Source organism: Euleptes europaea, chromosome 3 (genome assembly GCF_029931775.1).
Source record: "Euleptes europaea isolate rEulEur1 chromosome 3, rEulEur1.hap1, whole genome shotgun sequence".
In the NCBI taxonomy this organism is placed as follows: domain Eukaryota; kingdom Metazoa; phylum Chordata; class Lepidosauria; order Squamata; family Sphaerodactylidae; genus Euleptes; species Euleptes europaea.
Genome location: NC_079314.1, coordinates 47,629,676 through 47,649,929, shown reverse-complemented (window position 1 = coordinate 47,649,929; position 20,254 = coordinate 47,629,676). Strand labels below are relative to the sequence as shown.

General features: G+C 42.9%; 1 protein-coding gene across 1 annotated transcript in view; it reads left to right on the top strand.

Annotated features, from left to right (window-relative positions):
- COG5 (component of oligomeric golgi complex 5) overlaps window positions 1-20,254 on the top strand; it is a 194,855-nt gene that overhangs the window by 152,923 nt on the left and 21,678 nt on the right. The window contains exons 15-17 of the mRNA XM_056846477.1: window positions 15,630-15,740; window positions 16,900-16,962; window positions 18,911-19,014. Of these exons, the coding sequence (XP_056702455.1) occupies window positions 15,630-15,740; window positions 16,900-16,962; window positions 18,911-19,014 (278 nt within the window). The remainder of the gene's footprint in view (window positions 1-15,629; window positions 15,741-16,899; window positions 16,963-18,910; window positions 19,015-20,254) is intronic.

Sequence of the window (20,254 nt, the reverse complement as noted above, 5' to 3'; positions counted from 1 at the left end):
TAGTCATTAATCTTGGGTAGGATACCTATTGGTGCAGGTGTTTTGGAGTGACAATTTGAATTATTTTTGCAAAGCTATAGTGTTGTGTTTTTTTACTCTTTTCTATCTACAGTAGATCAGGAGGCAACTTGGGAAACAGTGTGTCATTCATCTCTTGTGATCTTGGCAATAGTCCTCCTAAAGGTGTTCTATCACCAGTTTCAGGTTATGTTGATGAACCTTTGGTTGGGAAGAATGAGTCTGGTTGTACATGTAATCTAGGTCAGTTATTATTAAGCATATTTTAAATGTCACCTCCTTGGTAATTAAACTTCATTTTTTCTGAACCTGCTTTATTTATTTGTTTGTTTGTTTAAGGTTACTTATATGCAACGGCTTCTTTCTTTGAGGTTGGTTCCATAAACTACATAAATCACTATTTGAAGGATAACATTTTATTGTTAAATTGTTTTTGTTTTTTTAGTTCTAGGGGGAACTTGTCCCTAGCCCATGTTTATTAATGCCTCATGTAACTTGCTGCACCATCAAACAAAATATTAGAATGGATTGTGACTGCTGTCTCCTCCTAGTGTAGACATTCCCCATGAACCCCATCCTCCAACTGGGTGGAGGGTCATATGGTTAAGAGCCAGCTGGTGCAGTGGTTAGAATGTCGATCTAAGATCTGGGAGACCCAGGTTCAAATCCCCACTCAGCCATGCAAGTTCATTGGGTGACCTTGGCCCAGTTGCATGCACATGGTGGTGATCGTAAGGATATAATGGAGGCAGATGATATTAAACCACTTTGGGTCATATTGGGGAGAAAAGTGGGGTATAAATATTCAGATAAATAACGGCACTATAAGAACATATCCCTTTCATTAATGAGGCGACTCTGGTTATGTTAAGGAATGTCACAATGGAAATATAGTTTTAGAACTGAAGTGCAAATCACATGGTGCAGTGTTCAGAAAACCTTCATTTGCATTAATCAGAAGCATGTTATATAATATTGCAAGAATAAAATATTGCAATCAAGTTTAAATGGTTTCTTGGAAGGTAGTCAGAATGGACCAAATAAATAATCCCTTTCTCTTTGTCAGTGAAGTATTGTTCCCCAAATGCTTGTAATTTTTAAAATTCTTCCCTCATTTTGAGCAATGTCTGCAGTTGGCTCACACTGTGTGAGTGGTAATATAAAGTACTGTATGTTCTTTTACTTTGATGCTATTTCTGTTAAGCTTCCCATGTGGGTGGATAGAAATACACTAACAGGCCCACCTGCTGCACATAGATAAAATGTGTTGTACTGTGAACTGGAAAATGCAGTTGTCTAGAAATGAGGAATATGTTCCTTTTAGTCTAAGAAATCTGAGCTAATATTCTCCTTTTAAAAATCAGTTATCTTGTCATATTACTTTTTAAACAGCTCTCATTGCTTTCCTCCCCTTCTCATCTCTCTGATAAAGATCTGCCTTAATTGAGAAATGAATTTATTAAAATGAACAATTTGAAGAAATATCCGCTTTCATTTACTATCAGTATATGCAAATGGTTTCTAGGAATCTAGAGAGTGTCTGCTTCTGTAGAATCTGGGATCTTCCTCTGACAGTTCAGTTATTTCTTTTTCTCTCAAGCCCTTTTTTATTGTGCCTCCATTAGGAAGTTGTCTTTAAGATTGACTCTGTCTGGTGTTCATTTGTGATAGTTATTAGACTTTTTTCCTGAAGCAGGCATAGCAGTTCTGTCCCATCCAGCTGCTTCCACTAGTCTGTTCATCCACCCTCCTCTCCTGTTTGCTTTACCAAGGAGGGCTTTAATTTTGCCTGGGAGTAGGTTGGGAGGAGATGATGTTGTCCTATCATTTTTCTACATGATAGAACATTACTACCAAAAGAATACTAGCTGGCTTTAGACTTGATGATCTGGCATAGCTAGCCAAATGTGTGGTCACTCCCTGTTCCAAGTGCTGGCCTGGGCAAGAGAATTACATAGCCTGTTCATTTTAATGCCTTTTCTTTATATTTCTGTGTTTCTGGTCACATTTTCCTTTTGGCCTATAAGAGAACAGGTAACTGACACGTTTCCTTTCAAACCAGTTGATGACGATTCTTTTCACACTTCCAAATTATATTCCTAATCAGCATGATTTTCTGCCAAAGATTAATTCCATGTTTTGTAGTGAATAGATGAGGTTTATCTCTCTCCCCTCTGCCTCAGTCTCACCCACGCAAGGGAGAAGGTTTGACACCAACTCAGTTTGTGTAGAATCTTCATATACAACACTGAGCAGTTTAAATCCTGGTCTCTGTATGGATGAAAGGACCTTGCCTAAATTTCATTTCTAGACTCCCCATTTGTTCAGAGAAGCATCCACCTCATTTGATTTACCAGTACAGGGGCAGCTAATTATTTTAAGAGGGATGGTGGTGCAGAATTTATAGGATCAGAATGCATATGAGGCTTTTCCAGAGTAGGATGTTTTATACAGTGGTTGCACCCTTGGTTTCTGATTCATATTCCACTTGAGTTAATTACTGTCAGGCCTGTATCTCAGTTACTTTGTTTTGCTTTCGTTTCTATCGCTGACTAAGCTCAAGGACAACCCTGCATACCAAAGTCTGTTTGAAGCTCTGGGAACAGTCCTGGGAATGGCAGCTATGTTTGTGTTCTGTAATCATTTGCAAATATCCTTGCCTTTATACTCGCTGAGTGTTAGACAGCGGGCTCATTGCTGTCACCTTTCCCTTCATGCTCTGTAATACCTATTTGACCAGTAAAGCCATCTTCTTTGGACCTGACTGTCTCTGTTGTGGTTTCTGGTTCGATGGGCCAAGAGCTGACATTGTGACAAGTGCCCCAGTGGGGGACAATTCTCCATCTTCGGACAGGGATCTTCCCTGGGATACCCCAGCGTTCAACCAGGTCTCTCCTCCTGACCTGTCAAGAAACCCGGGACGACCTCAGCGCGGAGGCACCGCGGCCGCCCGCAGTACAACGCCGAGACGGCTCACACTCTCTGCACTTCAGTTCAGAGACTCTTCCGATCTTCCTACTTCCACAGACCCCTCCGGGTCTCGGATTACAAGTGCCCCAGTGGGGGACAATTCTCCATATTCGGACGGGGATCATCTCCAGGTTACCCCAGCGCTAAACCTGGACTCGCCTCTTGACCTGTCAAATAACCGGTCACAGTCTGCGGTGAATGGAGTGTCCCCGCAGACCCCCACAGTTTCTCCTGCAAACCCCAAGAAACCGGCGAAGGTGAGAGAGGTAGAAAATACGGTGTATGTGGACGCAGTGTTGCAACACTATAAAGGGGGTCCCCAACTGCCTGTCAAGGCACTTATTGACTCTGGCTGCGGCCGCACTTTAATCAGTGAAGCCACATTTGCAGCCCTCAAAGTCAAGTCCGAGGCTTTACCAGCTCCTGTCCAATTCGCCCAGATGGATGGAAGCCCTTTTAAGGGGGGACCAGTCGATCATCGCACACGGGGAGTAGCGATGGGCATAGGTTCCCATTGGGAACAAATAGACTTTACCATAGCCCCCATTCGGTTTGAAGTTGTCCTAGGGATTAATTGGCTTAAAGGCCATAGTCCTTATATAAACTGGGAAACGGATACTATTTCCTTTACCAATCCTATGTGCGAACAGCACCGACAAGAAGTCGCAGTAACGTCTCCACCCGCTCCGGCTTTAACCTCCGATGCCATATCGCCACCGTCTTTGCCCGAAGCATACAGAGACTTTGCAGACGTCTTTGATGTTAAAGAATGTGACGCCTTGCCCCCCCACCGTGCCACTGACTGTGCAATTGAGGTAGTAAAAGATTGCACACTGACTAAGAGCAAGATTTACCCCATGAGCGTTTCCGAACGCGCTGTGTTACGTGACTTTTTGGATAAAAATCTTGCTCGAGGGTTCATTCGGCCATCGAACGCTCCCAACTCAGCCCCAGCGTTCTTTGTCCGGAAAAAGGAGGGTGACCTGCGTTTATTCATTGACTTCCGAAAACTTAATGCAGTTACCCAAGCCAATGCCTACCCCATACCGTTGATTTCAGATATTATGGGACAATTACAGGAGGGTCGCGTTTTCTCCAAGTTGGACTTAGTGGAAGCTTATTATCGCGTCCGTATCCGCGAGGGAGACGAACCCCTCACCGCCTTCTCTAGCTGTTTTGGAATGTATGAATTTCTTGTGATGCCTTTCGGATTGAAAGGGGCCTCGGGGGTCTTCATGCAACTCATTAACGAAATCCTCCATGATTTGCTGTACCGCGGCGTGGTAGTTTATTTGGATGATATTCTTATTTATTCGAAAACCATGGAGGAACATATTGCTCTGGTCAGAGAAGTTTTACAACGACTGCGTAACCACCAGCTCTATGCGAAACTGTCTAAATGCGAATTTCACCGAAAGCAGATAACTTTTTTGGGGTACATAATCTCTCATCGTGGCCTTAGCATGGACCCCGCTAAAGTCCAATCGGTACTTGACTGGACTCCGCCCTCTACCCGCAAACAAGTACAGCAATTTCTGGGCTTTGCTAACTTCTACCGCGGTTTCATTCCCAATTTTGCTCAAGTGGCGCTCCCAATCACTGACCTGAAAACGAAGGGTAAAGGGGTTTCTGCAACGTTGCCCTCGGCCAAAATACTGTGGACTGATCAATGCCAATCTGCCTTTGTAGCCCTCAAACGGCTTTTCACTTCTGAACCGGTCCTGCAGCACCCAGATCCAAACCAAATGTTTATTGTGCAGGTCGATGCATCTGACGTAGCCATGGGGGGGGGGGCTACTCCAGAGAGGACCAGACTGTCTCCTGCACCCCTGTGCCTACTTCTCGAAGAAGTTTGCACATTCCCAACTAAACTGGCCCATTTGGGGAAAGGAAGCATCAGCCGTCCACCATGCCCTTACGCTGTGGAGGCAATTTCTGGAGGGGTCCGGGATCCCCTTTGAAGTTTGGACCGATCACAAAAATCTAGCTGCCCTCACGGGGACCCATAAATTGTCCGCAAAACAACAGCGTTGGGCGGACTTCTTTGCTCAATTCCGTTTTGTTCTCAAACATGTGCCCGGGAAACAGAATGTGCTTGCAGACGCCCTATCCCGGTTGCCTCAATATCCAATAAAACGTGATCGACCGACAGACTCTTTATTTACCCCGGCGCAAAGGGAAGCCCTACCCCTGCTAGCCGTGCAAACCCAAGCCCAAACCCGGCACCGGCAGGAAAACCATGCCGTAGTCGACAAGGTATCCAGCCCAGACCAGCAGGCTTCCTCGCCTGTCCCCCTTGCGCCACCTGTATCCAGCGCTCCACAGCAACCAGCCTCTCCTCCCCCTCCACCACCACCAGCTCCTGCTTCACCCTCTCCCACAAACGGAGAGGGAGTGATCATCTCCAATACCTTTCTGGACTCCCTTCGGGCTCAGTGCCTAGCCGAACGCACTGCCCAAACCTTGCCCCAAGGTGTACTCGAGCAAGGTGGTTGTTGGTACAAAGACTCAAAACTATATGTGCCTAAAATACTTCGAAGAGAAGTTCTACAGTTAGCCCATGGAGCTAAAATAGCGGGACACTTTGGGTTCCTAAAAACTCTTCATCTGTTACGCAGACAGTTTTGGTGGGGGGGAATGCGTTCTGATGTGGACTCCTTCATTCGCAGCTGCCCTATCTGTGCCACAATCAAACGTTCTCAAGGCAAACCCCCAGGACTACTGCAGCCGCTGGAAATCCCCAGTAAACCCTGGGAAGTGATTGCCATGGATTTCATGACGGATCTCCCCCTTAGTGGGGGTAAAACTGTACTATGGGTTGTTACTGACTTATTTTCCAAACAGGTACATGGTTCCCTTAGCGGGTATTCCCTCCGCCCCCAAGTTGGCCCGCCTCTTCCTGTCACATGTCTTCCGGCTACATTCGTTTCCGCGCAAGATAATCTGCGACCGCGGGAGTAGTTTTATTGCTAAATTTTGGAAAGTTTTTCTCAAGTTAGTGGGGGTGGAGCAAGGGTTGTCTAGTGCTTACCATCCTCAAATGGATGGGCAAACTGAACGTGTCAATGCTGTACTGGAATGCTATTTACGTTGTTATGTCAATTATCACCAAGATGACTGGGTAGAACTGTTACCTTTTGCAGAATATGCTTACAATAATGCTGTACATCAATCTACTGGATTCAGCCTTTTCTATGCTGTGTATGGTCAGGACTTCGGTCTATTGCCCCTGTGGAAGGGTCTGAGGGGGAGGGGGATCCTGATGTCGCCTCATGGGCGCATGCCCTCCGTACTACTTGGCCCTGGCTGATTAGCAACCTGGACCGAGCCAAACGCAAGTATAAAGCGCAAGCTGATAAGCATCGCTCCCCCAGTAAGGACTTTCAAGTTGGGGACTTAGTATATCTTTCCACCAGAAATCTGCGCTCCACTCGTCCTTGTCACAAACTCAGTGCCAAGTACATTGGCCCATTTCCTATTGCCCGGATCATTAACCCTGTCGCCGTGGAATTGACTCTCCCCAAAACCTTGAGGCGTATCCACCCCGTCTTCCATGTCAGTCTCCTGAAACCCCATGTCGCCTCCTCGGACTTGCATCCGGATCCGCCTCCCGAACAACCAGTGATGGTGGGAGGGGAGGAACATTTCGAGGTGTCCAAGATCCTGGATTCACATATACACCATGGATCTCTGCAATACCTAATTCGCTGGAAACATTTCCCCCCTGCCTATGACGAATGGGTGCGTGCACAAGATGTCTCCGCCCCCCGCTTAGTAAACGCCTTCCACACCACCTACCCGGACAAACCATCCCCCTTGCAAGGAGGGAGGGGGCCTTAAGGGGGGCAGGATGTCAGGCCTGTATCTCAGTTACTTTGTTTTGCTTTCGTTTCTATCGCTGACTAAGCTCAAGGACAACCCTGCATACCAAAGTCTGTTTGAAGCTCTGGGAACAGTCCTGGGAACGGCAGCTATGTTTGTGTTCTGTAATCACTTGCAAATATCCTTGCCTTTATACTCGCTGAGTGTTAGACAGCGGGCTCATTGCTGTCACCTTTCCCTTCATGCTCTGTAATACCTATTTGACCAGTAAAGCCATCTTCTTTGGACCTGACTGTCTCTGTTGTGGTTTCTGGTTCGATGGGCCAAGAGCTGACAATTACCTGCTTTTCTCACTGTTTGTACTTCATTCCTCAGGCTGTTAGGTAGTGGGGCAGTTTGAGGACAGAAAAAAAGGAACATCATTCTACAATAGCAATACTGGTCAGCAGTCTGAAGGATGGAATTCCACTCCCTATGTTGAAGTCAGGGGCAGTGCCGTATGTTACCATCTCTGCATGAAACACTAGTGCTAAACTAGTGTTTTCCTTACTAAATATCTAATGAGCTGATACTACACACAGTCTCTACATACATCTCACACCCAAGGCCATCCAGTGCTTGCCATTCCCAGACAGAACCACACAAGGACATTATTAATCACCAGTATATGCATACCTGGGAAACCTGGCCCAGTCAAGTACACTGGTGTTACAAGATGCATGTGCATGTTGTGTGCAACAGCTGCATTTTGGATGTTTGTGTATTTCCAATGGAAATCATGTGTGGAGCTGTCCTCTGTGCAATACAAATGCTGTTCAACTGTATGAAAGGCATTTTTCAATTTTTGTTATTGAATAATAGCTGATGTTCATTCATTCATTAGATTTCTATTCCGTCCTTCCAAAGCTCAGAGTATAACATTTATTACAGAGGATTTTTACATATTTAGATTGTCACTTAGTCCCATCTCTGCTTGATTTCACAAGTATTTGCCCCACATGTCATGGCTCGTTCGTGTATGCTTGCAAACCTCTATCCTGCATTGGTTTCCCCCACACTAGTTAGGGAATTTGATTTTTATAGTGCAGGAAATAACAATCAAAGAACTCGTTTGATCTGTTATATTTCAGCTTCTTCTTTTGTAAGTAAATTAAAGACTCAATTTTTAGTGGAAGTATAGAGACATTCCTGCACAGCATTATATAAATTATTGATTGTTGCCTTTGTTTATTTGGCATTATATTTTTAAAATCAACATTAATGCTGTGTATTGCATTATACTAAGTTCAAAGATAAAGTGTTATTTGAGTTGTATCCTAGTGGTGAGTTTTGTCTGACAGTTCTAAGAAAAATGTATCTGGTCCTCTTGCTTAAATGTCCAATTGTGAACTGCTAGAAAGAATAAAATTTAATGAGCTTGCCAAGAGTCAAAAATAATCCTAAAAATGATTTTTACAGATAAGGTTTAATAAACAGCAAGGCTGCCACAGACCCACAAGTCAATCACATCTTTTTCCTTTTCATTTTGTCTGTGGGATAAATGCCCAAACAGTATGTAGTATTTAATTTGAAGACCTGACAAGAGCAAAATAATGCCACTTTTAAATGGTAAGCAACAGGAGTATGAATTCCTTATTTGCATTCTAAAAAGATTCCTTAATGCCGATTTAAATGTCACAAGAAGACAAGTTGTTATGATTTAATAAATCATAAGATATGGACGCTTTCATTTGTAACCACAATAGGATCAAAGTGAATTAAAGGATCCTTGAAATGATTGATAGCACAGAGAAGCAGGAACAACTTGCTTTATGGCCATTTTTTTAAAAAGTAAAAGTTATTTGAAGCCACCACTGCTTTATTGGCTTGATGGTGGCCACCAGAGCAACTAAAGCCATCTTTTTCCATAGCCAGGCATGAAAGAGATTGTAAAGGATCAAGGATGTATGGATCACCAAGGAAATCCTGGGCTTGCTCTGCCAGCACACGTTCAGTTGCTTTCCCTAAAAAAGGGCAAATTGAAGGCCAGCCTGTAATTTGCCAAAGTTCCCTTGTCCAATATAATTAGTGAACCTCTGCTTCTTTTAACAGTCTAGGAAAGTCTCCGTTCATCAGGGGAGCACTGATGATCTTTCCTAGTGAATTCCCCACTTTGCCGCAATTAACCTTTACCATCCAGGATGGGCATGTTCTGGCCTTCACGACATCATCTTAAATTTGCCCTCAAATTAAAGTCTGAGAAATTTTATGAGCAAAGAAACACACAAGTGTCACAGTTAAAATCTAATTACCGTAACTATAATTTTGGAGTCATAACAGGCCCACACTAAATAATTTTGTTGGACACTAATCAGCTGAGGCAGAGGTACAGAGGAACAGTAAACTTTCTTCACCCATCAGCTCATGGGCCTTCCAGTGGGTTCTATAGCATGCTGTGACAAATTCATCCTAAAATGTCATTCTAGACGTCTAACCCTTCCTTTTCAAGGCCACTGGCTGTGTGTTCCATAGGGCTGAGTTCCGAACACTGACAGCAGGTGGACATTGGGAGGCAATTCTGCCGATTGCCTTGCAGAACTTGGTTTTCCACATCCCCTTGAGAATATTGGCTAAATCTCCATACCCCCCGGGGAGTTCTGGAAACCAGCTGGATCTGTCAGCTACTGGGGGGTTATGAACCTAACCAGTTCAACACCTCCATGGGATGGAGAACCACAGCCACTTGTACCCTGTTGCAAATTGAACCATCATCTGATACAGACACACAGAGAAAATTTAAGTCCAGCATGTGCCCTTTCTCTGTGTCAGACCCAAAATGACCTGGGGCAGCCCTGAGGTAGCTATAGTGGTGAAGAAACCCTGAGTGTGACTTGAGAAAGCTGCCTCTGCATAGGTGGTGAAGGCCCAAGAATCAGCATTCCAGGGGTTTCCAATAGTCATGGCCTCTGCGAGCTTATACACTGGAGAGCTGGGGAGTGGTAAACCAGTAGGGTTGCTCAGTTTGTTCCTGGAAATTAATGTAAAGTACAACACATATTCAAAACATACTGCAGCAAACCCTGGAGAATACACAGGCCCCTTTTACATAGTCTCATCCTGCATAAAACAGCCCGCAATGCTGCGTCTGCAACAAAGTAATATTAATCAGAGCTCAGTTACCAATTCAGCAATTGCATTAATTTCAGTTTATATAAATCTTCCATTTTGAGGCCAATGAATACCAAAATGATCCACTCACTGTTAGATTCTACTCAGCTATCTTATGACAGTTATTCCAGAATTGATTAGTCTGAGGCTGTTAGGAAGGCCCCCACACTTCTGTCGTTTCACAAAATGTGCAAAGCAGAATTGTTCTGATGGGCGTTCTTGTAGAGGGAGCGAAGCTGCGGTGTAATGGATCAGCTCAGGAGGTGACTTTCATTAGGGATAAAGTTTTTTCTTTCCTACATGGAATGTCTTGTTGCCTTAAACAGATATGTTTTCTTGCAGTGTCCTTGTCCCCCACCCCCAATTCTGCAACCCCAAACTAACTGTATAATTTTGTCGTACTAGGAATCTTTGGCATTAGATTCAAATGTTATCATATTTTGTAATCCGCTTACTGATCAATGGACTGATGTAATATTTTGTTATCACTTTACTGATTGACTGAAAAGTTTTTTGTCATACTTGTAACCTACCTTGAATCTCAGTGAGAAAGGTGGACTATAAATGGAAATGATAATAATGATAACAATTATGATGATAATAATAATATTAATATTAATAAACAATTTGGATTTCAAATATCTAAGCCACTGCAACAGATTGTACACATTTTATCAAATTTATTTAAAATCAGGGTTTATCTTATATGAAATGAAGCTCTTTTTGAATTGCTACAAGCACTGAGCCGGTGAACTTAAGTGAAAGACATGTGAAATGGGATATTCTAGTTTTTAAAGTCCTGACCAATCCTAGCATTCAGGTCCCCTACAAGCAAGATTTCTGCTCTAGGGAGGATTGATTCTGTCCTTTCCAGAACTTCAGAAAGGTCCATCCATATCTGGTTTGCACTGTTAGTATCTTTAGATGAGGGAATGTATACAGTTACACACAGAAGGCCCCCCAGTCGCTTATCTAAGATATGGAAAAGCTGAATGTAATTACAATTTGTCCGATTTAGGAGATGAATTTTCCCCTCAATATTTTTGGAGACGAATGTCACAAGGCCCCCACTGGCCCTTCATATTCTAGTTCAAATCCCACTTTGGCCATTTTCTTGCTGGGTGGTTTTAGGCAAATCATTGTCTCCGACTCAGTTTGCCATCTGGAGTGTTGATCAGTAGTGCTTGTCTATTATACAAGGTTGTTGGTTGGATTACCATGTTCACCTATATGAAATAGTTGCTTGGAAGAAGAGCTGTATCAATAGTACTTTTATAAGTGCTACGTAAACTTTCTATTCTTCACAAGAAATATAACAGTCACTGCTTGTATTCTCTAGTTCCTGTATGTATAATGAAACAAACAGGTAATGTGAATAATTCCAGATCAGCATGCAACATTCTGGATTGATAATAAGAGCAAGAATTTATTTATATTCATTTATTAAAAACATTTAAATGTCACCTTTCTGCCCAAATAGGGTTCCCTTACAAGAAGCCTGGTAAACCTTGAGAGGTTTGCAGTCGTGCTTCCAGACCCCTTGTTCCCCCAGAGGGTACAGTCTTGCATCAATCCCTCAAAAATGGGAAAACCTGTTTTAAAATAGATTTTAAAAATTCTCATAGCTCACAAAACAGGCCTTTTATTCTATTGTATATGCCGCAAACATCAATTATTTTTAGGATCTGAAAGATTCAGGGTTATCTCTCTCTTTCATTATGTATTGCTTGCTGTAGCAAATGTTTCTGCTTTTCCCCCAAGTCTGATCTCTGTCTTTTGGATCTTGAGATAATGGCTCACGTCTTTCAAACTCTGTCCTATCTATTTTGTAACCTTTTACCTCACACATTCCCCTTGCCTTCAGTTCTTGTTCTGATTATTTTCTCTGAAGAGAGCTTTTTAGCAGGTAGACTGTCAGCAGCATGAATTCTTTAGCTGTAGGCTTTGAAGAATGACTCCATTGTATTCCATTACTCTAACGCAGTGATAAATTTCTTCACTCAAAATTTTGCGCCCGGTAAAGGGGATATATCACATAAATCAATAAATATGTTGCTGCAGAGGAAAAAGACAAATGCTCTATCCAACCTGTTAACACCATAGACACAATGGAAATGATGGGTGGAACATGGATCCCAGGAGGCGGTGGTAGCAGAGTGGCCTAAATACCCTCCTTTGGGAGATCAAGCAAAAACCGCCACTTGTTGTCTTCAAGGCTGATTTATAAGAAGATAGAGAAGGTGCAGCCCTAGGATCTAGTAGCTAACAGCACAATTGAGTTATAGAGGGAGGTGCTAAGCTACACAGAGAGAAACCCTGTACACACAACCCTGCCACATAACAACTGAACACACTGGCCTCTCCTTGGGTTACCAGCCTGCAGGACATCTCCTGGCATTACAACTAATTTCCAGGCAACAGAGTTCAGTTCCCCTGGGGACAATGGCTGCTTTGGAGGGTGGACTCAGTGGTATTATATACCAGTGAGGTCCCACCCCTTCCCAAACCACACCCTCCTCAGTCTCTACCCCTAAATCTCCAAGTATTTCCCAACCCAGATTTGGCAACCCAGGTTTGCAGAAAAATGTGAAATATATAAAAAAAAGATGGGTTTTTTTTTAAAAAACCCAAACATGATAAAAGAGCATGTGTAGCTTTAAGCAATAGCTTCCATCAGTGGCTGTTCCTATGCAACCACAGCATTCCAGGTTTGGTCACCAAAAGGCAAGGGAAGGGGGCAGCACCTGGTTGGGAAGTTCCTGGAGATTTTGAGGTGGTGTCTGAGGAAGGCAGGGTTTGGGGAGGGGAGAGGCCTCAGCTGGATATAATGCCATCAAGTCCACCCTCCAGAGCAGCCATTTTCTCCAGGGGGATAGATCTCTGTTGTCTGGAGTTCAGTTGTACTTTTGGGAGATCCCACCCTCAGGTTGGCAACCCTAGGCCTGATATCAGTCACTGGTTGACTTAATACCACCTGACTTGCATGACTTACCTAGGCTTGCTACTATTCAACAGCAGGGATCCTACAAAAGCCAGTGTGGTACAGTAATTAAATAGTCCTATTCCCTCCCCCCATATCAACAGTAGTGGCGATGGCTACAGAAAGTAACGTCCCCCTAGGTTTGGGGGGGGGGGGTTGGGGGGGGAGAAAAGTAGGTAGGAAGAATATTTGGAGTGCCTTTAAAATTACATGGTGTGGATCCTCTGACACTCTGGCTTTTATCCCCAGTCAGGTTCCCTACTCATTGTGGGTTTTTGCTGCCAGCCCCAGTAGTTACCCCCCAGGCTCTGTAGCCCTCCTCTGCACACCCTTGACCCTGTTTGCTGCTCTCATATCAGGGCCCTGGTGCCAGGCTGCTTATAAAGTATTTTCTAGAGTTTCTACCCTGTCACTGTGTCATTGCTCTAATACTTTACTGGAACACTACCTTTTCAGCTGATCAGTCCAGATGTTCTCAGCAGGTCCTGAGTGGTGACGGCAGGTGACCAATGTATTTTCCAGGGAATCTTTGATCTAAGAGAGTTTCCCAACAAGAAAAGACACCATTTTCCCCTTCCCACCATAACATCATACATAGCTACATTTCTAATATTTCTATAAAGAATTATTATTGCCAAGTAACTATATTTACACATGCATTCATCTTGAACTCTTTCTCTGAGATGGAGACTGATAGGTAAAGATTAAGTGAAAGGTATTTCTAATGGACTCCTGGATATTGAATTACTTTCCTAAGTAACAGCTATCAATTTGGATGCATTATTTGTGATATTTAAAAATATTGAATGGCTAGTAAATCAAATAAGATGGGCGTAAAAAACTGGCATAAAAGAAATTGGACTTGGTAGTGGTTTCTGAGGGGATAATGCTACTGAGGCATACAGAGCCTTATTTGTGACTGAGTAGGGTTTTCTTTTACATCTCTGACAGGCTTCTTACTGTACTAGTATCAGCTACACCATAGTGTGCTATACCCCTTAAGAAATATTTTCTTCTGGAATAGTGTGAAGAATTGAATGAATCAGCATTGCTGAAGGTGAAATACCTTTGTTCCTAAATACTGAGAATATTTCTGTCAGAATCTTTTGTTTAAAACCTCACTTGATGGAACAGATTGCCATCAATAGGCTCTTCCGGCTACTTTGGGGGCCAGATAGTTTCTGAGGCATTGAGAGAGAGACTTTTCTTCACTATATTATATAATATAACTGTTCGACTGATATATCAACATGCCTTTATGTCAGAGATTTTTTTTTTTGTTTAATGAAAATAATGTTCTTGAAATTGTTGCCAGTGAATGCCATTGGGAGGCAAGCAGTGATTTAGTACATTTATGAATTGTGTGTCTGTGGCCGAGGAGACTGCTTCTTGGGTTACATTTTTCAGTTGACTGGATGAGCTCCATGAGACACTCCCAGCATTGAGTATTCGTGTAAATAAGAGTGTTGAATGGAGTGGCTTCACACATGTGCCCCCAGTATGGTAGCTACTGTTTGTCACTCTACTAGCACTGCCTCACAGAGAGGGTGCCTTGCCCAAAGCAGGATGACCTTCGATTCTTGGGTCTGTTGGAGAGCCCAACACTTATTGTTAATTATTCAAATAGTAGTTTGGTGCTTATATAGAGATTAGGCATGGTTCTTAGGCACTGTTTAAAAAAGGAATTAGCCCTCAGAGTTTTTTTTAAGGCAAATTCCATAAGGAAAGGGTCTGAAAATAAAACCTTTTTTCGGTCAAATAATAGATGGCTTATGGCGACTCCATAAGGTTTTAAAGGTAGGAGACGTTCAGAGGTGGTTTGCCATTGCCTGCCTCTGTGTAGCAACCCTGGTATTCCTTGTGCCTTTGTATGAGTTCCCTGTGATGCCATCTTTGGAGTTACAGTTCTGGTCTCCATATTTCAGAAAGGGTATTGAAAAGCAGGAAGCGGTACAGTAAGAGGGCAATGAAAATGTTCATGGGATTGGAGCACCATCCCTGTGATGCATGGCTAAGGTATTTTGGGTTTTTTAGTTTAGAAAAAAAGCAACTGAGGAATGTCAAGATCAATGTCTACCCCATTGTGTATGGTGTAGAGAAAGTAGATAAGAGACTTTTCTCCCTTTCCCATAATAATGAAACTAGAAGGTCGCCATATGAAAATAGTTGGCAAGACAGACAAAAGGAAGCATTATGTCATGGAACAGGTAGCTGACTTATGGAACTCACTGCCACAAGATGTGGTGATGGCCCCTTGCTTAGGTGGGTTTAAAAGGGGATATGATATGTCTGTCACTATCAGTCGTGATAGTGGAATGGGACCTCCAGGTTTAAAGGCAGCATGCCTCTGGTTGTCAAATCCTGGGGAGCAGTCAGCATGTGAGAGCTTTTGTCTGCGGTTCTTTATGGGCTTCCCTGTGGCTTCTGCCCAGGTGGTGTTGGAAACAGGATGCTTGGCTGGATGGACCATTGTTTTGATCCTGTGTGGCTACTCTTTGTGTTTTAATGTTAAAATGCAATATGTTATTTTCCATAGGGGGAAGTGGTAGTAAAAATTCCCAGTCAGTTTTGCCAGCAGTTAAGATAACAATTAATTTTATTTTGCTTTTCATTCTATTTTAAGTGGCAGCATGTTATGTGTTTGGATTAATATGCTTAAAAATAAATTGCATTCCTTATATCCTTTCTCCAGCTCTCTACACAAGGAGATGCCAGCCAAGTGATTGGACCATTAACTGAAGGACAAAGACGAAATGTTGCTGTAGTTAATTCACTGTACAGGCTACACCAGTCCGTTCTAAAAGTAAGTGCCAGCAATGTGGAAGTACTTCTGTGCATAATTCTAATAGTAACTCTTCAACATTTCAGGCAGAAGCTTTTTTAAAAAACAGGATGGGGAACACTGGTTTATTCTATAATGTTTGTAGTGCATGGTTTTTTAAAAAAAAATTGTAATCCATCTTGAGTCTCTGCAAGAAAAGTAGGTGAGAAATGAAATCAATAATGACAGCGTTGCATAGTGGTTTAAAACGGTGGATTCTAATCCAGAGAACTGGGTTCAATTCCCTGCTCCTTCACAGGAAGCCTGCTGGGTGACCTTGGGCCTATCACAATTCTCTCAGAACTCTTTCAGCCCATGCGGAGGCAGGCAGTTACAAACCACCTCTAAACATCTCTTGCCTTGAAAACCCTACAGTGATATAATGTCACACACACTCAAATTTAACTTGTCAATATAATAGTTATTCAGTGTTCACCGGGGGAAGGGGGATAAAAAGGATGCAGTGTGATTTCAAGAGGGGAGGTAGGAAGAACTGTGCATGAACCAGCTGACACACCCTGTCCCCTACCATCTTACATAGTATTGGGGGTAAGATTGTCAACCTTGGGGGGTGGGGGTGGAGATCTCTCAATATTACAATAATACATACAGCAATCAACCCCCTGGAGAAAATGGCTGCTTTGGAGAGGGGACTGTATGGTATTATACTAGGATTGCCAACCTCAACATGGTGGCTGGAGATCTCCCGCTATTACAACTGATCTCCAGGCGACAGAGTTCAGTTCACCTGGAGAAAATGGCCACTTTGGCAATTGGACTCTATGGCATTGAAGTCCCTCCCCTCTCCAAACCCTGCCCTCCTCAGGCCCCAACCCCAGAATCTCCAGGTATTTGCCAACCCAGAGCTGGCAACCCTATATTATATCCTGCTAAGGTCCCTCATCTGCCCAAACCCCACCCTTCCCAGGCTGCGTGCCCAAATCTCCAGGAATTTCCTAACATGGAGTTGGCAACCCTAATTGGGGTTGAGGCCTCAAACAGACATTTTGCAGCTACCACCCTAGAGCCTAGGTATGGAGAGACCCATTGCTGACACCATATAAATGTAGTAGAAGTAGATGGGTTTTGGCTTCCCTGGGGCCTCAATATAAGAATAATAGTTGTTCTGCATGTTTTTCAGGTAGTCTCCAACCAAAGTACATTTCCAGCAGCTTCTGAGCAAAATATTAACACAGCCTTGAAGGTAGGTGAATATTAGCAAGACGCAAAGGCAGATTTTGATATATGTTGTGTTTTTTCCCCAATTAAAAATGAACCATATTCCCTTCCTAGTAATATTTGTGTTTCATTTTGTGTAGTAAAATTCTGACAATAATTCTCATATATATTATGTGAGGATGATCAGGTGCTGAAAATGTAAGGAAGATCCTTGAGCAGTTGACAGGCCGTTCTTTCTGTCTCTTCTCTCATCTTCCAACCCCTTTCTTGCTTTACGTTGTGCTTTGTGTATTTAACTGGAGACAGCTGTTCTCTCATCTCTTTCTTCACAGGTTTGTCCACTCCTGTATTCTACAGCAGGACTGGAAAATAATGCATTGATATTGGTCCCCTTCTGTTCTGAAGATATTTCAGTGTACTGGTGCATTCTGTCTCTTTTCTTGACACCTGAAAACCTTATTATTCAAGAGCATATTATTAATAATAAGAGTGTACTGTTGTAAGAGTATTTTGGTCTGCAGAGGCAGTTGGTTTCAAAACATAATTTTAAAGTAAGCACATCTGAAAATACACAGAACAGTAGCAAATTGTGGTCGTAAAATATTCCCTGAGGAAATACTGTGTGTTGCCTCCACACAAATAAGTATTTTACACATAGGTCACTTGAAGCAGTTTGAAATGCCATTGGTTTCATTGGAGGAGTTCATCATGTCCTTAAAACTGACATCTGAGGAACTTAAAACTTTGAACACTGGCTGGATCACACCCTCAGTTCTGTAAACTGTACACCCTTATTTGAGAATGGCAGAGGTTGAATAAGTTTTTTAATTTTCTGTTATGTTTGATGGGTAAATGTGTATTAAATGTACAGAGCAGCACATGCTACACAGAAGGAAAAAATATGTGTGAGCAGAAGGCCCTTGCTGCATTGGATTTTTCCTCACCTTTTTCTTTCTTCAGCAGCCCTCTGAGACACCCCCCCCAAAAAAAAGGTATTGCCAAGGGTCATAGGATCCCTGCAGATAAAAATCCACCAAGCATAGGAGGCTACTGCACAGAGGGGCAAAACTGCTCTCGCAGCAACGGACACCTTGCTCTGCTTTGCTTCTTCCACCAGTGGAAGAGTGAAGCGGAAGCCGTTTTTCTTGATTTACTGGAGTCCTCCATGCCTGATGACTTAAAATGTGGGAGTCCTCTGCCCCTCCCCTTAATTTGGCACCCCTGTTCTTGGTGGCTTTTTGTCCACACAAACACCCCAGCAGTGCCTTTCCATTGGTATCTTGGAAACTACAACTGGTACAAAATGTGGCCAGATTCCCAGCAACTATGCAAGGCTGTTGTATTTCAGAGGACCTTCTCAAATTTGTGTGTTCTGAAGGACTGAGTTTTGGTTTAATACACCCTGAAAATAGAAATTGTTGCAGGATCATCATGATGATCTTGTGATGTTTGTTTCGTAGTTTCTATCTTTGTGAGCTGTGTTGACCACTATGATAGAGCAGCATATACATTTATAAATAAATAACATAGAAAGGAACAGCAGTAAGCTCACCATAACAACCTAGATTTCCCTCCCTGTGAAGATGAAAACAAAAATATAAATAAAAAAGGGAGAGAGAAAACTGGCAGTTGAAAATAACTCAAAAGCTGGGGTAATGTTTCTCATTGTACCAAGTTCTAGAAATAGTTGAACCTTTCTACAGAATTACGCTACTACAAGTGATCTCTACTATGTTTGCCCTTAGTTTCACCCATTCATCCCCATAAGGGGGGTTGGGAAGATTTCCAGCCAAGCAGCACAACAGAATGTGTTTAATTTTAATCTGCAATGGGCCATGCCACAAAACAGCACTGTTCAAAGATAACTGATCAAACATTTCATAATTTTATTGTACTTTGGTATGCGTGGGGTATAAACATATGGTTTTTCCTTCTTGGTTGTTATCTCCCCTTGGTTATATATTTCCTTGTAGACAGTCCATGATTTGATGGGAAACGCTGTGCAACCTTTACTGAACTCAGTCGGAGACTCGATAGAAGCTATAATCATCACCATGCATCAGGAGGACTTCTCTGGGTAATGGATTCGCTGCTTCAATGTTGTCTTAGGCATGCATATGATAGGTACTCCCTTGGAAAACCAGAAGTTATGTTAACCTCAGTGACCTCACACTAGAAGCGCCAGCCTCAGCAGCTCAGTCTGTATTCTGGTCTGCAGGTTAAGAAGCAGCAGTAATTGCAGCTGCTCAACTGAATACAGTTCACTCTCCCCCCCAACATAAAATCAAATGTGGAAATTGATGCTTGATGTAATGCTGATTGTTTTCAAATTGTCTGTCATGAGCTTCTGGGGAAAGATGCAGCATAATCTCCATTAGATATTTCAAGCCCAGAAGGTTTTCCTTTGTTACCAGACTGATTTGTCAGGGGAGCAGGAATGCCATACATCAGGATAGTGTTAATAAGAATCAAAAATTCCAGATGCTTGTCCTAGTTTTTTGTATCATAGACAAGGAGCTATGGGGGTGGGGACTTGGACTTTTCCAGAGGCCATGAAGCGAGGTGAGTGCGGCTTTGCTCAGGTTTGTGATGGAATAGGCTAAGAGACCACCAGGCATTGGAGTTGTCTGCTGAATGAACCAAGCAGCTACCCTGTGATGAACTCCCCTAACCAACAATGAGGCCTAGATTTTCCAAAACATTGAAGAGAAGAACTCTTGGTGCATTTGGGATCTTGCCTTGGTATGTGAGGAGGTAGGGGGTTAGGCAGTGCCATTAATCGTTCAAACACATCTGCGGGCTTCTCTGCCCCGATTGCACCCTGTTCTGCTTCTCTCTAAGGGAACCCACCGAACAAAATGTTGCCCTTTGAAAAACATTGTGATGTTCTGAACTGTGCTGAAGACACATGGTAGACCTCAATCCTTCCTAAAATGGAGACTCTTAAAAAAATATATGAATATAAATATAAAATTGTCTTGTTTCACTCAGGCAACCGAATTGTGTGAGATGGTAAATGCAGCCACACCATGTAGCTTGAACTGGTTTGGAGCTGATTAGAGGGGAGAACACATGTATCATCTGGGTTGTGGAATTAAAACAGCTGAAAAAAAACTAAGGCTGCATTCAGACATCTTACTTAACCATGATTAAGCAAAAAATATTCACAACATAATTTGTTTCCATGCTCAAGTGCATGTCTCTCCCTTTGCCTCTTCCCTTCTTATACAGAGAACTGTGGTTAAAAACCCTGGGAGGGTGGAGGGTTACCCCTCAGAACAGCAATAACTGTATCGTCAATACTTGGGGTTCAGCTT